Source organism: Scylla paramamosain, chromosome 47, assembly GCF_035594125.1.
Source record: "Scylla paramamosain isolate STU-SP2022 chromosome 47, ASM3559412v1, whole genome shotgun sequence".
Lineage (NCBI taxonomy): Eukaryota > Metazoa > Arthropoda > Malacostraca > Decapoda > Portunidae > Scylla > Scylla paramamosain.
The window spans coordinates 5,113,780-5,129,908 of record NC_087197.1 but is presented as its reverse complement, the minus strand read 5'-3'; the positions used below and the strand labels follow the sequence as shown (position 1 = coordinate 5,129,908).

Sequence of the window (16,129 nt, the reverse complement as noted above, 5' to 3'; positions counted from 1 at the left end):
AAAAAAGACCCTGGAATGGTACAAGGAGAAAAAGGCCCGGAGATATGAAAGGTGGTATGATGGAAGCCTGGGTGGTATTCTCCTCTTCCGAGCGAGGGCACAGTGTATGGATGTGAACGGAAGGAGTCACAGGTGGTCAGAGTCCCGCAGCAAAGTGTGCCAGATGTGTGACATGGGAGAGGATGAGACGGTGGAACATGTGGTGCTGGAGTGTGTGAAGTATGCCAGAGACAGGAATGAGATGATGCAAGTGATACTGACTGAGTTAGGGCATGATAGGAATGAAAGAGTGGAGAAGACAGGAAAGGAGTGGATGGTGTTGTTGCTGGGACTGTGTAGAGAGGCGAATGAAAGGATGATTGAGGCGGTGGAAGAGTTTCTGGAGAGAATGTGGCGTGCCAGATGTATGAACAATTAGTGTAGAGGATGCTGCTCGTTTTTTTTTTTTTTTTTTTTTTCTACAGGAGTTGCCGATCCAAAGGCTTGGCTTAGGAGTGATCCCGAGCCACCTGTGCTATCAAGATCAAGATATAAGGTCAACTGGGTGGGCATCTCAGCATACTGACTGCCCCCTTTGATGCATTTTGTAGGTCGATAAATAATTTGAATTTGTGCTGCTACCATGCCCACATAACAAAAGGTGTGCTTTGTCGCTGAACCAAATATCAACAAGAAAAATAATGCAATAAAAAGATTATAATAACCTAATCAAAAATGCCAAAATATCTCAAAGGTAATTAATAAAAGAAAAAACCGAAATAGAAAGATTGCCGAAACTTACACGTGTCCTGAACAGAAAGTAAACAAAAGGACGCTACAGGAGACGTGGTGCGTTGTCCTGGCCTTTTTTTTATTTTTGTTTATTTCTCCAGACGGGACTGCCCGAACTACATCCAGGGCACTGCAGGCAAGGCATATCACCCTCCTCCTTCCATTCATTCCTAATTATACACATAAATAAGGGAGATAACGGGCAACATGACGATAGTTGACTGGCGTGAGAATGTGAAATGTCGATAAGTTTTCGGTAAACTTCATCCCCCGCTCTCTCTCTCTCTCTCTCTCTCTCTCTCTCTCTCTCTCTCTCTCTCTCTCTCTCTCTCTCTCTCTCGAAACTTGTTGTAATTGTGTTTTTAATTCATGAGTGATTGATCTCGTTTCTGTTCATTGTTTTATTTTTTATGTTCTTGTTTATTTGAATCCATCTCGGGTATTGTGATATTGCCCAGAGGGATGCAAGTCTTTACAACCCACTATAACCTTTTCAAATCCCTCAAAGTTACAATTACTTTACTTAGAGGATGTATATTGTAAATTTTATGTTTGTAGTGGTTATCCAGAGTGCCAGGAGTGCCAAGGAAAACACTAGAAACTCTGCCATGTATAAACAAAAATTGGGTGGTGTACAGAGGAGCGTAGCTATACCACATCTGGGTGCAAGTCATCTTTCTCTTCTTTTCGCTTTTCTTATTCTTCTCTTCTCTTCTTCTTGAGACAAAAATAATAAAATATAATAAATATGTACCTGTAAAATATCACAGTAATTCACCATGATCCTTTTTAAATCCTCCACAGGTGTTCCAGAAGGTGCAGCATACAGCCACAGAGATGAGTATGATGACACCCAGCATTGATCTCAGCTCCTACCGCGACCAGCACTTCAAGGTGTGTGGTTAAGTTAGGTTAGGGTTTGGTTAGCTTAGGTTGGGTTTGGTCTATTGTGTTGGATATTATTATGTAAGTACACCCATCTCACAGCAAAAATAAACATTATTCTCAATGAAGTACTTGGGTCACATATAACACAGTGCTTTATATCTTTTTGCACAAATTGTTCATTCCTGAGATATTAATTTTTATCAGTTTTATCATTTCCTTCACATATGATGATCTGCAAGCAGTTTTGGAAGAAAGGGGAGTTAAGAGGGGTAAATGTGGGGAGGAAGGGGGGCAAATATGGGGAGGAAGGGGGATAGAGGAAACAATGCCTTGCCCAATCAAAAAAGTATTTCTAAAAATCAACCAATAGGTGGGCTGTATTCTGCAAGGTGGAAGGGAAGAGTTTAATCTTTTGATCAGTCTTGGAAGATGGCTCAGTGCAGCGGCTGGGAGTGTGATTACTTCAAGGCAATAAGAAAAATTCACAGCAATAACAAAGCTTAGCCACCTCCAGTTCTTCCCACTGAGAACTCCAATGATGAGGAAGTACCAGGGGGCCAGTATGGTAGGTTAGGTAGGTTTAGATTAGGTTAGATACAGTTAGGTTATGTTCAGTTAGGTTAGGTTCAGGTAGGTTAGGTTTAGTTAGATTATGTTTAGTAAATTATGTAGATTATGTAGTAAATTTAGTAGATTATGTTTTTTTTTTTTTTTTCAGTGTCATGCGTGAAGATGAAACAATATTTTTCTGATATATTTTGGTGTTTTTGGATGAATCTTTGCTTGTTTTTTGTCCCATATCATTAGTATAGGTATGTGGAGGGTATTAAAAAGATGTTGATTTGTGAGAGAAACAATTACTAAATTCATACAAAGCACATCAAAATCTATCAAAAAAATGTTGTTTCATCCAAAAATGTTAGGGTCACTTGTATGAATTTACCATGTGTGTGTTGTGTGGTTAGTTAGGTTGAGTTTGGTTTGAGTCCATTAGGTTAAGCATGTTGTTTGGTTAGGTTAGGGTTTCATTAAGTGTGTTGTATGGTTAGGTTAGGTTACATTTGATTAGATTATATTAGGTTAAGCATGGCATGTGGTTATGTTATGGTAAGGTTAGACTATGGTTAGGTTATGGTTAGCTTAGATTAGGTAAAGTTAGGTTAGGTTAGACTAGGTTAGGTCAGCCCCAGGTAGATGGGATCAGTCATGGACCACCCTACGACAGCCCAGGACCAGAAATAGCCACAAACATCCACAGCAAGGCACAACAGCATAAACATGTAAAAAAAAATAATAAAAAGTCTAATAAGTGACGGGTATAATTTAAGGACAATTAGCGGTAATGTTTCCTTTCTTGTTTCTCTCCTTGTGGCTTTGGTATGGTGCAGGGGTCACGGGCGGACCAGGAGCGCATGTTACACCTCTCCACCACCTTGTACGTGGGTAACCTGTCCTTCTACACCACGGAGGAGCAGCTGTACGAGTTGTTTGGCCGTGCTGGTGATGTCAAGAAGATTGTCATGGGCCTTGACAAGTTTAAGAAGACACCATGTGGGTTTTGCTTCGTCGAGTACTTCACCAGGTTAGTCAGTGGGGCTTTTATTAGGTTTTTAGGAAAGGAAGGGAAATTAAGTTAGTTTGTGGGGCTTTCATTGGGTTTTGTATAGGGTTAGAAAAAACACATTTATTTATTTATTTATTTATTTATTTATTTTTTTTTTTTTTTTTTTTTTGCTCTTGTTTACATGTAGATCATTTAAAATAAGCAACTGAAAAATAATCTAGAGTGAAACGAAAGGTTTGAAGTGTTTTCTTTTTTCATGTAGGAGGGGGACTCGTCAAGAGTAGCAAAAATATAATTTTAAAAAATATGAAAAAGGCCCACTGAGGTGCTGGTCCCCAGAGTCAAAAGTGGTAGTCAAAATTTGAAGGATAAGTGTCTTGAAACCTCCCTCTTAAAAGAATTCAAGTCAGGAAGGTGGAAATGCAGAAGCAGGCAGGGAGTTCCAGAGTTTACTAGAGAAAGGATTGAATGATTGAGAATACTGGTTAACTCTTGCATTAGAGGTGGACAGAATAGGGGTGAGAGAAAGAAGAAAGTCTTGTGCAGCGAGGCCATGGGAGGAGGGGAGGCATGCAGTTAGCAAGATCAGAAGAGCAGTCAGCATGAAAATAGTGGTAGAAGACAGCTAGAGATGCAACATTGCAGCAATGAAAGAGAGGCTGAAGACATTCAGTTAGAGGAGAGGAGTTGATGAGATGAAAAGCTTTTGATTCCACCCTCTAAAAGAGTGGTGTGAGTGGAACCCCCAGACACACGGAGCATACTCCATACATGGACGAATAAGGCCCCTGTAAAGAGTTAGCAGCTGCTGATGGGGGAGGTGAGAAAAATTGGCAGAGAAAACTCATAACACCTAACTTCATAAAAGCTGTTTTAGCTAGAGATGAGATGTGAAGTTTTCAGTTTAAGTTATAAGTAGTTTGTGTAAGTAAAGGACTGACCGAGGATGTTCACTATAGAAGAGAAGGACATTTACAGCTGAGTGTCATTGAAGAAGAAGGAATAGTTGTCTGGAAGGTTGTGTTGAGTTGATAGATGGAGGAATTGAGTTTTTGAGGCTTTGAACAATACTAAGTTTGCTCTGTCACAATCAGAAATTTTAGAGAGATCAGAAGTCAGGCGTTCTGTGACTTCCCTGCATGAACTGTTTACTTCCTGAAGGCTTGGACATCTATGAACGGACGTGGAAAAATGCAGGGTGGTATCATCAGCATAGAAGTGGATAGGGCAAGAAGTTTGGTTTAGAAGATTATTGATGAATAATAAGAAGAGAGTGGGTGACAGGACAGAACCCTGAGGAACACCACTCTTAATAGATTTAGGAGAAGAACAGTGACCGTCTACCACAGCAGCAATAAAATGGTCAGAAAGGAAACTTGAGATGAAGCTCTAGGAGGGTAGTTTGGAAATCAAAGCTTTGTGCCAGACTCTATCAAAAGCTTTTGATATGTCCAAGGCAACAGCAAAAGTTTCACCAAGATCTCTAAAAGAGGATGACCAGAACTCAGTAAGGAAAGCCAGATCACCCGTAGAACAGCCTTGATGGAACCCATACTGGCGATCAGATAGAAGGTTGTGAAGTGATAGATGTTTAAGAATCTTCCTGTTGAGGATAGATTCAAGACTTTAGATAGGCAAGAAATTAAAGCAATGAGACGGTAGTTTGAGGAATTAGAACGGTCATCCTTTTTGAGAACAGGCTGAATGTAGCCAAACTTCCAGCAAGAAGGAAAGGTAGATGTTGACAAAGTTGAAAGAGTTTGACTAGGCAAGGTGCAAGCATGGAGGCACAGTTTCGGAGAACAATAGGAGGGACCCCATCAGGTCCATAAGCCTTCCAAGGGTTTAGGCCAGCAGGGGCATGGAAAACATCATTGCGAAGAATTTTAATAGGTAGCATGAAGTAGTCAGAGGATGGAGGAGAGGGAGGGTAGAGTTTCTACCAAAGGTTTGAGTGATTAGTTCATCTTTAGAGAGAGATGTGATGGCACTGGTGCCATCTCGTTGAAATAAAGGAGGGAAGTAAGAAGAAGCAAAGTTATTGGAGATATTCTTTGGCTAGATGCCAGAAGTCACAAGGGATGTTAGATGCTGAAAAATTCTGATACTTTCTATTAATGAAGAACAGACACTTGATTAGGCCATGCTGATACAGGTTGGTCCAGTTGGACAAAATCTGTGTTAACTTGTACTGTATAGAAAATTAATGGGTCAGGCTTGACTACTTATATATATATATATATATATATATATATATATATATATATATATATATATATATATATATATATATATATATATATATATATATATATATATATATATATATATATATATATGTGTGTGTGTGTGTGTACATAGTGGGGTTTTCATTGGGTTTTTATAGGAAAGGAAGGAAAAAAGGTTTTTTTCAGAAATGAAGGGAAACGGTTTAGTTTGAGAGGCTTTCATTGTTTTTTTTTTTTTTTTTTTTTTTTTTTTTTTTTTTTTTTTTTGGGTGGGAAAAGAGGTGTTTGTGGAGTTCTTTTCTTTTGTCTTCTTTTCTTGGCTATTTCTTTTTTCCTTTTTTCTTTCTTTCCTTTGTTTTTTATTCTTTGTTTTCTTTTCTTTTTTTTATCAAGTACTTCATAGATTGGCCTTCTTTTCTTTTCTTCCTTTGGTTTTCTTTCCTTTTTCATTGAGTATTTCACAAGATTAGTCTTGCTTCTCATCTCTTCTCTTCTCTTCTCTTCTTTTCTTTCCTTCTCTCACTTTTCTCTTTTCTTATTCTTCTCTTCTGTTCTACTTGAGACAAAAATAATTTTAAAAAATACAGATTGTGAATTAAATAACTCTTTCACACTTTCCTCCTCTTCCTCCTCCTTCTCCTCCTCCTCATGCACCCAAACACTTCTCATAATTCTCTCTCTCTCTCTCTCTCTCTCTCTCTCTCTCTCTCTCTCTCTCTCTCTCTCTCTCTCTCTCTCTCTCTCTCTCTCTCTCTCTCTCTCTCTCTCTCTCTCTCTCTCTCTCTCTCTCTCTCTCGCAAACACAGAGATGACGCAGAGATGTGCATGCGCTTCATCAACGGAACTCGGCTGGACGACCGGATTGTGAGGACAGATTGGGACGCTGGATTTGTGGAGGGACGGCAGTATGGAAGGGGCAAGAGTGGGGGGCAGGTAAGAGAGAGAGAGAGAGAGAGAGAGAGAGAGAGAGGAAGGGTGGTGGTGGTTTCTGACAGTCTTTGTGGGTTTTCATTGGGCTTTGTGAATATTTTAACATTTTATTCATGGTATGTCATTGTTTTCTGACATTTTATTGCTGTATTTTATTTATTTTTTTTTTTTTTTATTTTTTTTTTTTTTACATTGATTTTTATCCACCACTTTCAATAGGCTGTAGTTGAAGTTAGAGAAGAAAAGCTAATGAGAAGAGAGAGAGAGAGAGAGAAGACACAGAAATCTAACCTTTTGAAAGTAAAAACCACTACCTTTGAAAATAAAATTAAATCTCTCTTCCCTGTACCCGGCTAACTGTACCTGCACCCCTTCCACAGGTGAGGGATGAGTACAGAACAGATTACGACAGTGGCCGAGGAGGATACGGGAAGATTGTTCAACAGAAGATGCTGCCCAAGCTGACCTAGGTGGTGGAGGTGGGCCATAAGGGGTGTGGTGGAGGTGGTAGTGGAAGGGAGTGTGAGAGAGGACATGTAGGTTATAAGGTTTTTCTTACTCCTTTCTTGACTTGCTTTGTTTTGAGATTGGTGACTGAAAAAAAAGAGGTTCAGATTGGATTGGAAGAAAGATGAAAAGTTTGTTGATTGAAAAAGAGTTTTGTATTGAAAGAGAAAGTTTTCCTGATTTTTTTTTTTTTTTTAGAGGTCATCAAAAAAAAATATGGAGTTTTTATTCTTTCTTTCTTGGATTTGTTATAAAAAAAAGATCATTAGAGTTGAAAGAAAGATAGGAAGTTGTACAAATTCTTCAGGGTTTTTTTTTTTTTTTGTGTGTGAAAGAATAGTGAGAAAGAAAGAAAAATAACCATTTTTTTCACCTTTTGAAATTTATGAAAGAAGAAGAAAATGATGAGAAAATACAAAAAATGACTCTTTACCAGGAAAGTGTTAAGTAATTTTTGAGTGTTTAGATGAATTTTGTGAGTCAGCTTGTGTAGATTTTAAGTATAACTACTCCTTGGAAAACCAAAGATATAAGAAAATGTTCAAGTTCATGCTGACTCTACAAAAAGAAAATGGAGTTTGGAATAATGGATTTTGTTGGTCAGGTTGTCAGGTCGTAGATTTGAAGCATAACTGTTAACTACCCATAAGAAACTTGAAATTTAAAAAAACGTAAATGTTTTTATTAGTTCTTTCAAAAGATGTGAGAATGTATAGATCTATAGCACATAGCATAGAAAACTAGAATATTTAAAATGTGAAAGTTTATGTTATTTGTCAAAAGAAAATGGACATTGATCATTTTTTAGGAGCCCTCTGAACCAAACTTTTTTTTTTATTAATCTCAAAAATCAATAAAGCATTCATGGTTCTGGTGATTGTGTGGTTTATTATATCATCATCAGTATTACTTATATCAGTGTCTGTGGGAGTAGAAAATATTATTAAGATTTGTATCAGAATTTAGTTTAAGTAAGGTTAGGTTAGATCAGGTTAGCTTCAGGTAGGTTAGGAAAGGATCAGCTAGATTAGATAAGATCATGGTAGGAAAGGTTCAGGTAGGTTAGGTTTAAGTTAGATAAGGTCAGGTTAGGTGATGTTAAATCAGGTTACGTTGCATCAGATAAGACCAAGTTCAGACCAGGATAGGATAGGATAGATTAGATAAGGTTAGGTTAGGATTGGTTATATTATATCAGGTTAGGTTCTTTAAAGGGAGACTCTTGAAAACACATGTATGTTCATATGATATTTATTTTTACACCATTTCAAACACAACATGGCACAAGTTTACAATTATCAGCATAGTTTACACCAAGCTCCTACAGTAAACACATGAACTCAGTCTTAAGGTCCCTAACAAGCTCACACCTAACAACACAACTGGTTCCCATGTATACACCCAACGAAGAGGTTTTGTCTAAGATTTGGGTCTAGTTAAGATACTGGGAGCAATAAAAGATGAATGGTGCCTCACAAGAAAATAATGGTAATAAGCAAAGTTTGGATATAAGACAAGAATAAGAGGAATATTGATAATAAGAGTAATAACGATAGTAGTAATAAGGAGGAATACTGGCAAATAATAATGGTAATAAGCAAAATTGTAATATAAGACAAGAATAAGAGGAGTATCACTAGTTTTTTTTGCTTTTTAACCTACACACACACACACGTACATGTATTTAACCCTCACTTAACCCTCTTGCAATCTATCTCACAGTAACTCACACACATTGGCTCACAACTGAGAAGGCCAGGGTTGGAGCCCTGGGTGAGGCAAACAGGTAAGCCTCTTAATGTGCAGTCCCTGTTCACCTGGCAGCAAGTAGGTACAGATATAAGCCGCGGGGTTCTGGCCTCACTGTCCCGGTGTGTGGCATGTGAGTGGTTTCAGTGCTGCCCATAGATCAGGTGAATGACACACACAACTAGCCTAACGTAACACCACATACACACACACACACACACACACACCACCTCACAGCATCACATTCCGAAGAACCACATAGTCCACCACAAAAGCGACAGTGAACAGAGCCATCAGCAGGTAATTAATGATTTGTATGAACTGGTGGGAGGTTATCTGGTCCACCTTGGCTCCACCTCCCTCTGTATCCTCCTGCAGGCGAATGTAGCGAGATGTGGACCCTTCCGTTTGGTTAAGTTGTGCTGCACGTGGTCGTCTCTGCTCCTCCACTTCCTCCTCCAGTGTCTCATCCAGGTGGTTATATGGTGTTCGCTGGAAAGGTGGATTGTCAGGCTGTATTCTGAAACACTGCTCTCACCATGACTGTTTTCAAAGACCCTGGAGATGATGACCTGTGTTCTCAAGTGTTTCTTCTGTTAGTAATGTAAAATTTTCAACCTCAAAGTTTTTATTTGATGGTAGTGTTTGTTACTTAGAGGAGACACATTGTGAGTGTGGTAGATACAGCATGAATAGGACCACAGACATGCACACAAGCAGATGTTACAGAGACAAGTAGAGGAGAAATCAAATAGATAACGAAAAACAAGACCATGCACACACTAACAGATGAGATTACAGAATAAATTGAAAGGAAATAAACACACACACACACACACACACACACACATGCTTAATGAAGACGTTGTGAATGCCAAAACTGTCCATGCTTTTAATTTTAAAACCAAACTGGATAGATATAGAGATGGGATACTGTGAGATTACTCCCCTCCCATAAACCACGACTAGGTAAATACACACACACACACACACACACACACACACACACACACACACACACACACACACACACACACACACTGAAGCTGACTATGGAAAACACAATGATGCAATGGCTGACTGAAAATACAAGATATAGGGGAGATGACGAACCAGCAAGACTAGACCTAATACTAAGAAAGGGTATGGACTAACTAAAGAATTAAGACATGTGCTCCATGGGAAAAAGTGACCATGTAATGATAGAAATAAAGACTGATAATGATGTCAGTGATGAGGAAGAATCTTATTAAGAAAATAAGAGAAACTATGGAAAAGCAAACATAGATGATAAGAAATTTTGTGCAGGAATGGAAAAGTTGATAGGAGCAAATGATGTGCAAGACAAGTATGACATTTTTATGGAAATATTTGAGACAAGTGAATAAGTATGTCCCATTATACAAACCTAGAGAAAAAGGAAAACAGGTGTGGTTCAATACAATATGAGCAAGTGCAAAGGAAAAAAAGAGACAAAGCATGGGTAAGAATGAAAAGAAACAAATAAGAAAATAAAGAAGACTTTAAGATAGCAAGAAATGAATACATGAAAAAAAGGAGAGAGGAAGAGAAAGGATACGAAAAGGATATAGTTGAAAAGTGTAAGGACGAACCAAAACTGTTCTACAGATTCATTAATAGAAAAATTAAACTAAAGGAAAACTAGAAAGATTGAAGGATGGAAACGAAACATATGACGACTCAAAAGAAATGAGTGAATTGCTAAACAAAAAGTTCCAACAAGTTTTCACAGAAGAATCAGAATTTAAAAAACCACAAAGCAAGAAGACAGAGAAGCAAATGTGAGAAATTATGGTAATCAAAGAAGTTTATAAAATGATGGAGGAACTGGAAGAGAGAAAAGCAACAGTACCAGATGGAGTATCAGGTTTCATTTTGAAAAGGTGGAAGAAACAATTGATTGAACCAGTATATGACATAATAAAGTACTCATTATCAACTGAAAGAGTGCCTAAGGAATGGAAGAGAGCAGAAATAGTGCCAGTTTATAAAATGGAAAGAAAGAAGAATCACTAAACTATAGACCAGTATAGCATGTAAGAGCTGTGAAAAGTGATAAAGAAGCAGTGGACAGAATTTCTAGAAAAACATGATATAATAACAGAAAAACTGTATGGTTTTAGACAAAAGTGATCATGTGTAACCAATCTGATGAGCTTCTATTCAAGAGTGACTGATATAACAAGAGAGGGATGGATGGGTAGACTGTGGGTATTTAGATCTAAAAAAACTTTTGACAAAGTTCCCCACAACAGGCAATTATGGAAGTTAGAAAATATAGGATTAAATGGAAAAATAGAAAACTGGATAGAAAATTACTTAAAGGGAAGAGAGATGAGAATGGTAGTAAAAGATGTAAAATTGAAATGGAGAAAAGTAGATAGAGGAGTACCACAAGGATCAGTGCTGGCACCAATACTCTTTCTGATCTGTGTAAATGTTATGCCTGTAGGAGTAAAGAGTCACATGAGTTTGTTTGCAGATGATGCAAAATAACAAAGACATATAAGAAACAACAAAGACTGAAATTCTACAAGAGGATTTGAATAAAATCAGGGACTGGAGTAAGAAATGGGAGATGGAATTCAATGTGAAAAAAGTGTCATGTAATGGAAATGGGAAAAAAGTGTAGAGACCAAAATGTACATATAAAATGGGAAATGAAGAAATAATAAAAATACAAGAAGAGTGATAATGCAGTGATAATACAGGATAGGCAACAGTTGGAGAAGCATGTAGGAAGGATATTCAGAGATACATATAGAATGGTGAGAAATATTAAATAGCATTCCACTACATGGATAAAGATATGATGAGAAAGATAATTACCACTATGATTAGACCAAAGCTGGAATATGCTGAGTTAGTGTGGTCTGCTCACAAGAAGAAACATGTGAAAAAAAACTAGAAAGGATATAAAGGATGGCAATGAAGATGGTTCAAGAACTGGAAGAATTAGCATGTGAAGACAGGTTAAAGGAAATGAATCTGCCCACACTAAAACAAAGAAGAAAGGCAGATTTAATACTAATTTATAAACTGGAATAGAGTGGAAGAAATAGATAATGAGAAACTACTGCTAAGAGAAGTACAAAATACCAGATTCATGAGGGCAACAAAAAACTAAGAAAAGGAAGATGCTTGAGTAACATAAAGAAATATAGTTTCCCAAAGAAAAATATAGAAGTTTGGAACAAGCTCAGTGAGGATGTAGTATTGGCAATGTGTGCACAACTTCAGGGAAAAACTGTGTGAAGACAGAACCACACCAGCATAGTTCAGCCCCTGTAAATTACAATTAGGTGAAACAAGGTAAACACCTACACACACACACACACACACACACACACACACACACACACACACACACACACACACACACACACACACACACACAAACAAACAAACCCAACATCCACTAACCCCAGGGGAGGAGCCTGCCTGGGGCACCACATTTCTTAGCCTGGAGGAGGACACACAGCTCACCAGAGTCCGGCCAAGTGTGGGCGTGGAGGAGGAGGAGCAGGAGCCACAGCAGCAGCACCAGGCACGGGTAGTCAGGAAGATAGTCGCCAGCATGGACAGGGTAGTAAGAATGATGGAGCCAGAGTAGTAACGCACTGTACGGATGAGAAATAGAAACGATTTTAGGAATGTCGTGGAATTATGAACTCTGTACTCTTCTTGTAGGGGAATAGCTAACTGGGTGACCAACAGACTACCATAAGTGAGACACATGCACACATAAAACAAGCATGAACTCACCCACAAGAGGAACAGGCCCCCCAGTGGCAGGCAGGAGGGCAAACAGGGCAAAGAAGCAGATGATCAACACACCCAGTGAGAAGAGGTGCATCAGCAGGCGGGTCAGGAGCCGCTGCAGGGGGAGCACATAGCTCACCAGCACCACCACCACCACCGCTACAGGAGGTCGGGTCAAGTTACATCAAGTTAGGTCAGGTTAAAGTTTTTGGTGACGTACTATTGGGAAAAGTAATGTGGTGTAAGAAATGCATGAAAAAAAAATCTTGAAAGCTCGTGGACTATTTTGACAGCATAAAAAATTGTTAATCTTTTTGTATTTTCATCACTCAGGCTTATATTAGGTAAGAGTCTTCTCAACAGTACAGTGTTCAATAAGCAGGGATGGTTAGGGACTTAAATTAAGTCAGTTTAGGTTAGATTTATGTTTGGTGCTATGTGCAAATGATTTAGTTGGATAAGGGTAGGTCAGGTCACGTTAGGTTTAAGTTTTGGTGACATGTAAGGGAATGTCAGTTTAGGTTGGATTTTTTTTTTTTTTTTTTTTTTTTTTTTTTTTTTTTTTTTTTTTTGTGTGTGTGTGTGTGTGTGTGTGTGTTGGTAATTTTGTTAGGTGAGGACAGAACCTCCCTCTCCCTCACCCAGAGTAGACTGTGTGACATAGGTGGCCTGGGTCCTGGCCTGGCGCTGCACGCGGAACACAAAGTTGATCTCCACGTAGGGGTTGTGTCCCTCCAGGTCTGTGAAGGTCCTGCTGGCCGAGGCGTTGAGCAGCTTCCACCGGCTGTTCTCCTCCAGGGTGTCCGTCATCACCTGCAGGGGTCATTTTGTCACATGTTATCAGCTGGAGGAAGGCGAGTTGCATTCTGGCGACATGTACAGTCAGTGCAACAAGTCGTGACATGTTGTTCAAAACTTTTTTTTTTTTTTTTTTTTTTTTTTTTTTAATAGGGCGATTGTTGCTAAACAAACAACGGTCGCGGCATAAAGTCGCCTGTGTGGAAAGTCTCCAAGCGACCAATCACCGCAATCGGTCGCGGGGACAGGTGGCTCTCCGCTCAGTCGCGCGCGTCGAACGCTCGTGTGCAAGCCCATTGACGTCAACAAAGTAAAGTTATGGGAAGCCACCTCTCAGCGACAGCGCCCTCGAGCCGTATAAAAGCAGCCACACACTTACCCCAGAATGTTGATTCCCTTGAACTTGGATATCAATTTGCTCCCCGTGGTGTGCCCAGGAGCCAATGCGGACCACGCACTCGTGTTCATCCCTCGGCCACTCGCTCAGGTCCATGTTGCATCTCACAACGATGTGGGTAGGCGGGAACCAGAAGGCGTGCCCTTTGTGATTCACCAACACTGGCACGGGGCTGAAGGGGTGCACATCGGATCCTGTGGCGCTAGGAAAGGGAGTGAGCAGGGAAAGGGCAGTTAGTTCAGGGGTTTTGTGGGACTTTCATTGGGGTTTGGGGAAGAGAAGGAAAAAAAATCAGTTTGCAGAGTTTTCTTTTTTATGGGGGGGGAATGAAGGGGAAAAAGGGTGTTAGTTTTGGGTTTTTATAAGGTTATATAGAAGTTACATAGCTGTTTTCTGGGGTTTTCATTGGATTTTAGGGGAAAGGAAGGGAAAAAAAAGGTTAGTGTGTGTGTGTGTGTACCTGTTGTACACTTTGATGTCTGGCAGCCACACGTCTTCGTCATCAAAGTGAATGCTTTCCAGGTTCATGTAGTTCATTGGAACCCACGTCAGTGTCTCGTCTTTCCAATACTGAGAGAGAGAGAGAGAGAGAGAGAGAGAGAGTTATACTTATGTATTTAACCTATAACTTAATAATATATCATTTTTTTTATTATGTTTCCAGAGAGAGAGAGAGAGAGTTATATTTATCTATTTAACCTATAACTTCATAATATATTTTTTTTTACTATGTTTCCAGAGAGAGAGAGAGAGAGAGAGAGAGAGAGAGAGAGAGAGACGTACCATAATACTCCAAGCATTTAAAATAAATTCTTGTTTCTCGTCATCCTGCGAATAATAATAATAATAATAATAATAATAATAATAATAATAATAATAATAATAATAATAATAATAATAAAAATTTTACTGGTTTATTTATTCACTATCTTATTTTAATAATTTTATTATGTTTTTATGCATTTATTTACTCATTCATTGACTCACTTGATGCATTTTATCATTACAATCCCTTCCCTTTCAAACCAAACCAAACCAAATCTTTTATACCATATCAATGTTCTTTAGCGACAGTGCCATAGTCACCGTCGTGTTTTGGGAGTGGAGAAGGACAGGGCGTGCGTTCTTGTTATAGTTCCTCATCTTATCTCTGTACAGTCGGTCTATCCAGTTATCCATGATCGGTTTGTTTTCCTCCCCCGTGCTATTTATAGATGTCTCTGAGAAAGGGTCGGGGAAGAAGAGATAAAGATGAGGATTAGGAGAGATAGGTAGTACGTATTAGATGAAGAGGAGAAAAGAGGATAGATAGAGACCGGATAGATCATATATGAAGAGAAGAGATGTAAATAAAGAAGAGGTTAGAGAAGGAAAGAGAGAGAGAGAGAGTGGTGGTTACGGAGAGGAAGGATATAGATGAATGAAGAAGAGGAAGGGAATATGATGAAGGGAAATTGGTGAGAAAGTGCGAGAATGAGAAGAAAAGTATGAAGTAGAAGATAGAAGAGGAGGAAGAGATAATGATGATAATAATGACGATGATGAAAAAGAACAGAGAGAGAGAGAGAGAGAGAGAGAGAGAGAGAGAGAGAGAATACACATGATAAGCGAAGGAATAAAGAAAAGATTGAAAAGAATAGAAGATAACAAGAGGAGGAGGAGGAAATCGTAAATTAAGCCCACTAATAACAAATAAAAAAAAATCATTATACTATTATACTATTACCAATATATTTGCACTAACCTTGAGCTGTTGCTGCCACCACCACCACCACCACCACCGTCACCATTATAGTAGTGAAGTGCATTATGAAGTACACACACACGCACACGCACACACGCACCCACGCGCACACACTCACAAAGATAGCACAAAATTTAATACAGCAATAATTTTCTTTTTTTCACTAACTATTTTTTTTCACTTATTTTCACTTCTTTTTTAGTTAACGCAAATATACTCGTGCATTCGTGTATTATATTGCAGGTATGAGTGTATGAATGAATATACGTGTCTTATGCTCCGCTGAAAGAGACAGATAGAGAGAGAGAGGGAGAGGGAGAGAGAGAGAGAGGGAGAGAGAAGATTAAAGTGACTCATAATTCAGATCGGAAAGAAGCAACTGTCTCCTTTATTCATCTCTGCCATAAAGTTGACATTCACATCATATCTTTCCATTTTTTTCTTATCTGGTGACGTGTGGTAACTTTTGCGTGTTATCTGTTATCAATTCTCGTTATCTCCTCCTAGGTTGCTTCTAAAGGTGAAGAGAAGTGTGGCCTTTACATGAAAAGTCACGGGGGGAGAGAGAGACAGAGAAAGAAGAGGACATTATTTCGACATTCGTGTTTTTCTGTCCCTCCTCAGCAATGTTTGTAAATGCCACACAGATGACTACTGATCACGTTCTCTGGTGTGTCATTATCTTTATTTATCTATTTACTCCATTCATCAGGCACGATTGTTCTCTAATTATTCCTAGAGACACGAAAATTATCCCCGGAAACCTTGCC

The 16,129-nt window shown here is 38.9% G+C and overlaps 2 protein-coding genes across 4 annotated transcripts; one reads left to right on the top strand and one right to left on the bottom strand.

Annotated features, from left to right (window-relative positions):
* Positions 1–758: 758 nt before the first annotated feature.
* On the top strand, positions 759–7,765 carry LOC135095132 (nuclear cap-binding protein subunit 2-like). Of its 2 annotated transcripts, none has more exons than XM_063995898.1 (5): positions 759–907; positions 1,576–1,665; positions 3,048–3,241; positions 6,258–6,384; positions 6,762–7,765. In XM_063995898.1, the coding sequence occupies exons 2-5, from the start codon at positions 1,609–1,611 to the stop codon at positions 6,849–6,851; spliced, it is 468 nt and encodes a 155-aa protein (XP_063851968.1). In that variant the 5' UTR covers positions 759–907; positions 1,576–1,608; the 3' UTR covers positions 6,852–7,765. The 2 variants fall into 2 exon arrangements, with proteins under 2 accessions (XP_063851968.1, XP_063851966.1); XM_063995896.1 differs by having other exon boundaries at positions 786–828.
* A 360-nt stretch (positions 7,766–8,125) lies between these two features.
* On the bottom strand, positions 8,126–15,668 carry LOC135095131 (neuronal acetylcholine receptor subunit alpha-7-like). Of its 2 annotated transcripts, none has more exons than XM_063995895.1 (9): positions 15,360–15,668; positions 14,666–14,835; positions 14,399–14,443; positions 14,076–14,185; positions 13,598–13,817; positions 13,062–13,233; positions 12,424–12,579; positions 12,145–12,278; positions 8,126–9,129 (listed from the first exon to the last, which is right to left on the bottom strand). In XM_063995895.1, the coding sequence occupies exons 1-9, from the start codon at positions 15,421–15,423 to the stop codon at positions 8,869–8,871; spliced, it is 1,332 nt and encodes a 443-aa protein (XP_063851965.1). In that variant the 5' UTR covers positions 15,424–15,668; the 3' UTR covers positions 8,126–8,868. The 2 variants fall into 2 exon arrangements, with proteins under 2 accessions (XP_063851965.1, XP_063851964.1); XM_063995894.1 differs by having other exon boundaries at positions 12,082–12,278; positions 15,360–15,543.
* Between the last annotated feature and the right edge of the window lie 461 nt (positions 15,669–16,129).

Bases quoted from the DNA above. Each gene is read 5' to 3' on its own strand.
- LOC135095132 (XM_063995898.1), top strand. From the start codon at position 1,609: ATGAGTATGATGACACCCAGCATTGATCTCAGCTCCTACCGCGACCAG. The intron at 1,666-3,047 runs GTGTGTGGTTAA...GGTATGGTGCAG, and splicing joins ACCGCGACCAGCACTTCAAG to GGGTCACGGGCGGACCAGGA. The intron at 6,385-6,761 runs GTAAGAGAGAGA...CCCCTTCCACAG, and splicing joins GGGGCAAGAGTGGGGGGCAG to GTGAGGGATGAGTACAGAAC.
- LOC135095131 (XM_063995894.1), bottom strand. From the start codon at position 15,423: ATGCACTTCACTACTATAATGGTGACGGTGGTGGTGGTGGTGGTGGTG. The intron at 13,818-14,075 runs GTACACACACAC...TCCCTTTCCTAG, and splicing joins GACATCAAAGTGTACAACAG to CGCCACAGGATCCGATGTGC. The intron at 9,130-12,081 runs GTTAGTGGATGT...CCACCTTTCCAG, and splicing joins AGGCAGGCTCCTCCCCTGGG to CGAACACCATATAACCACCT.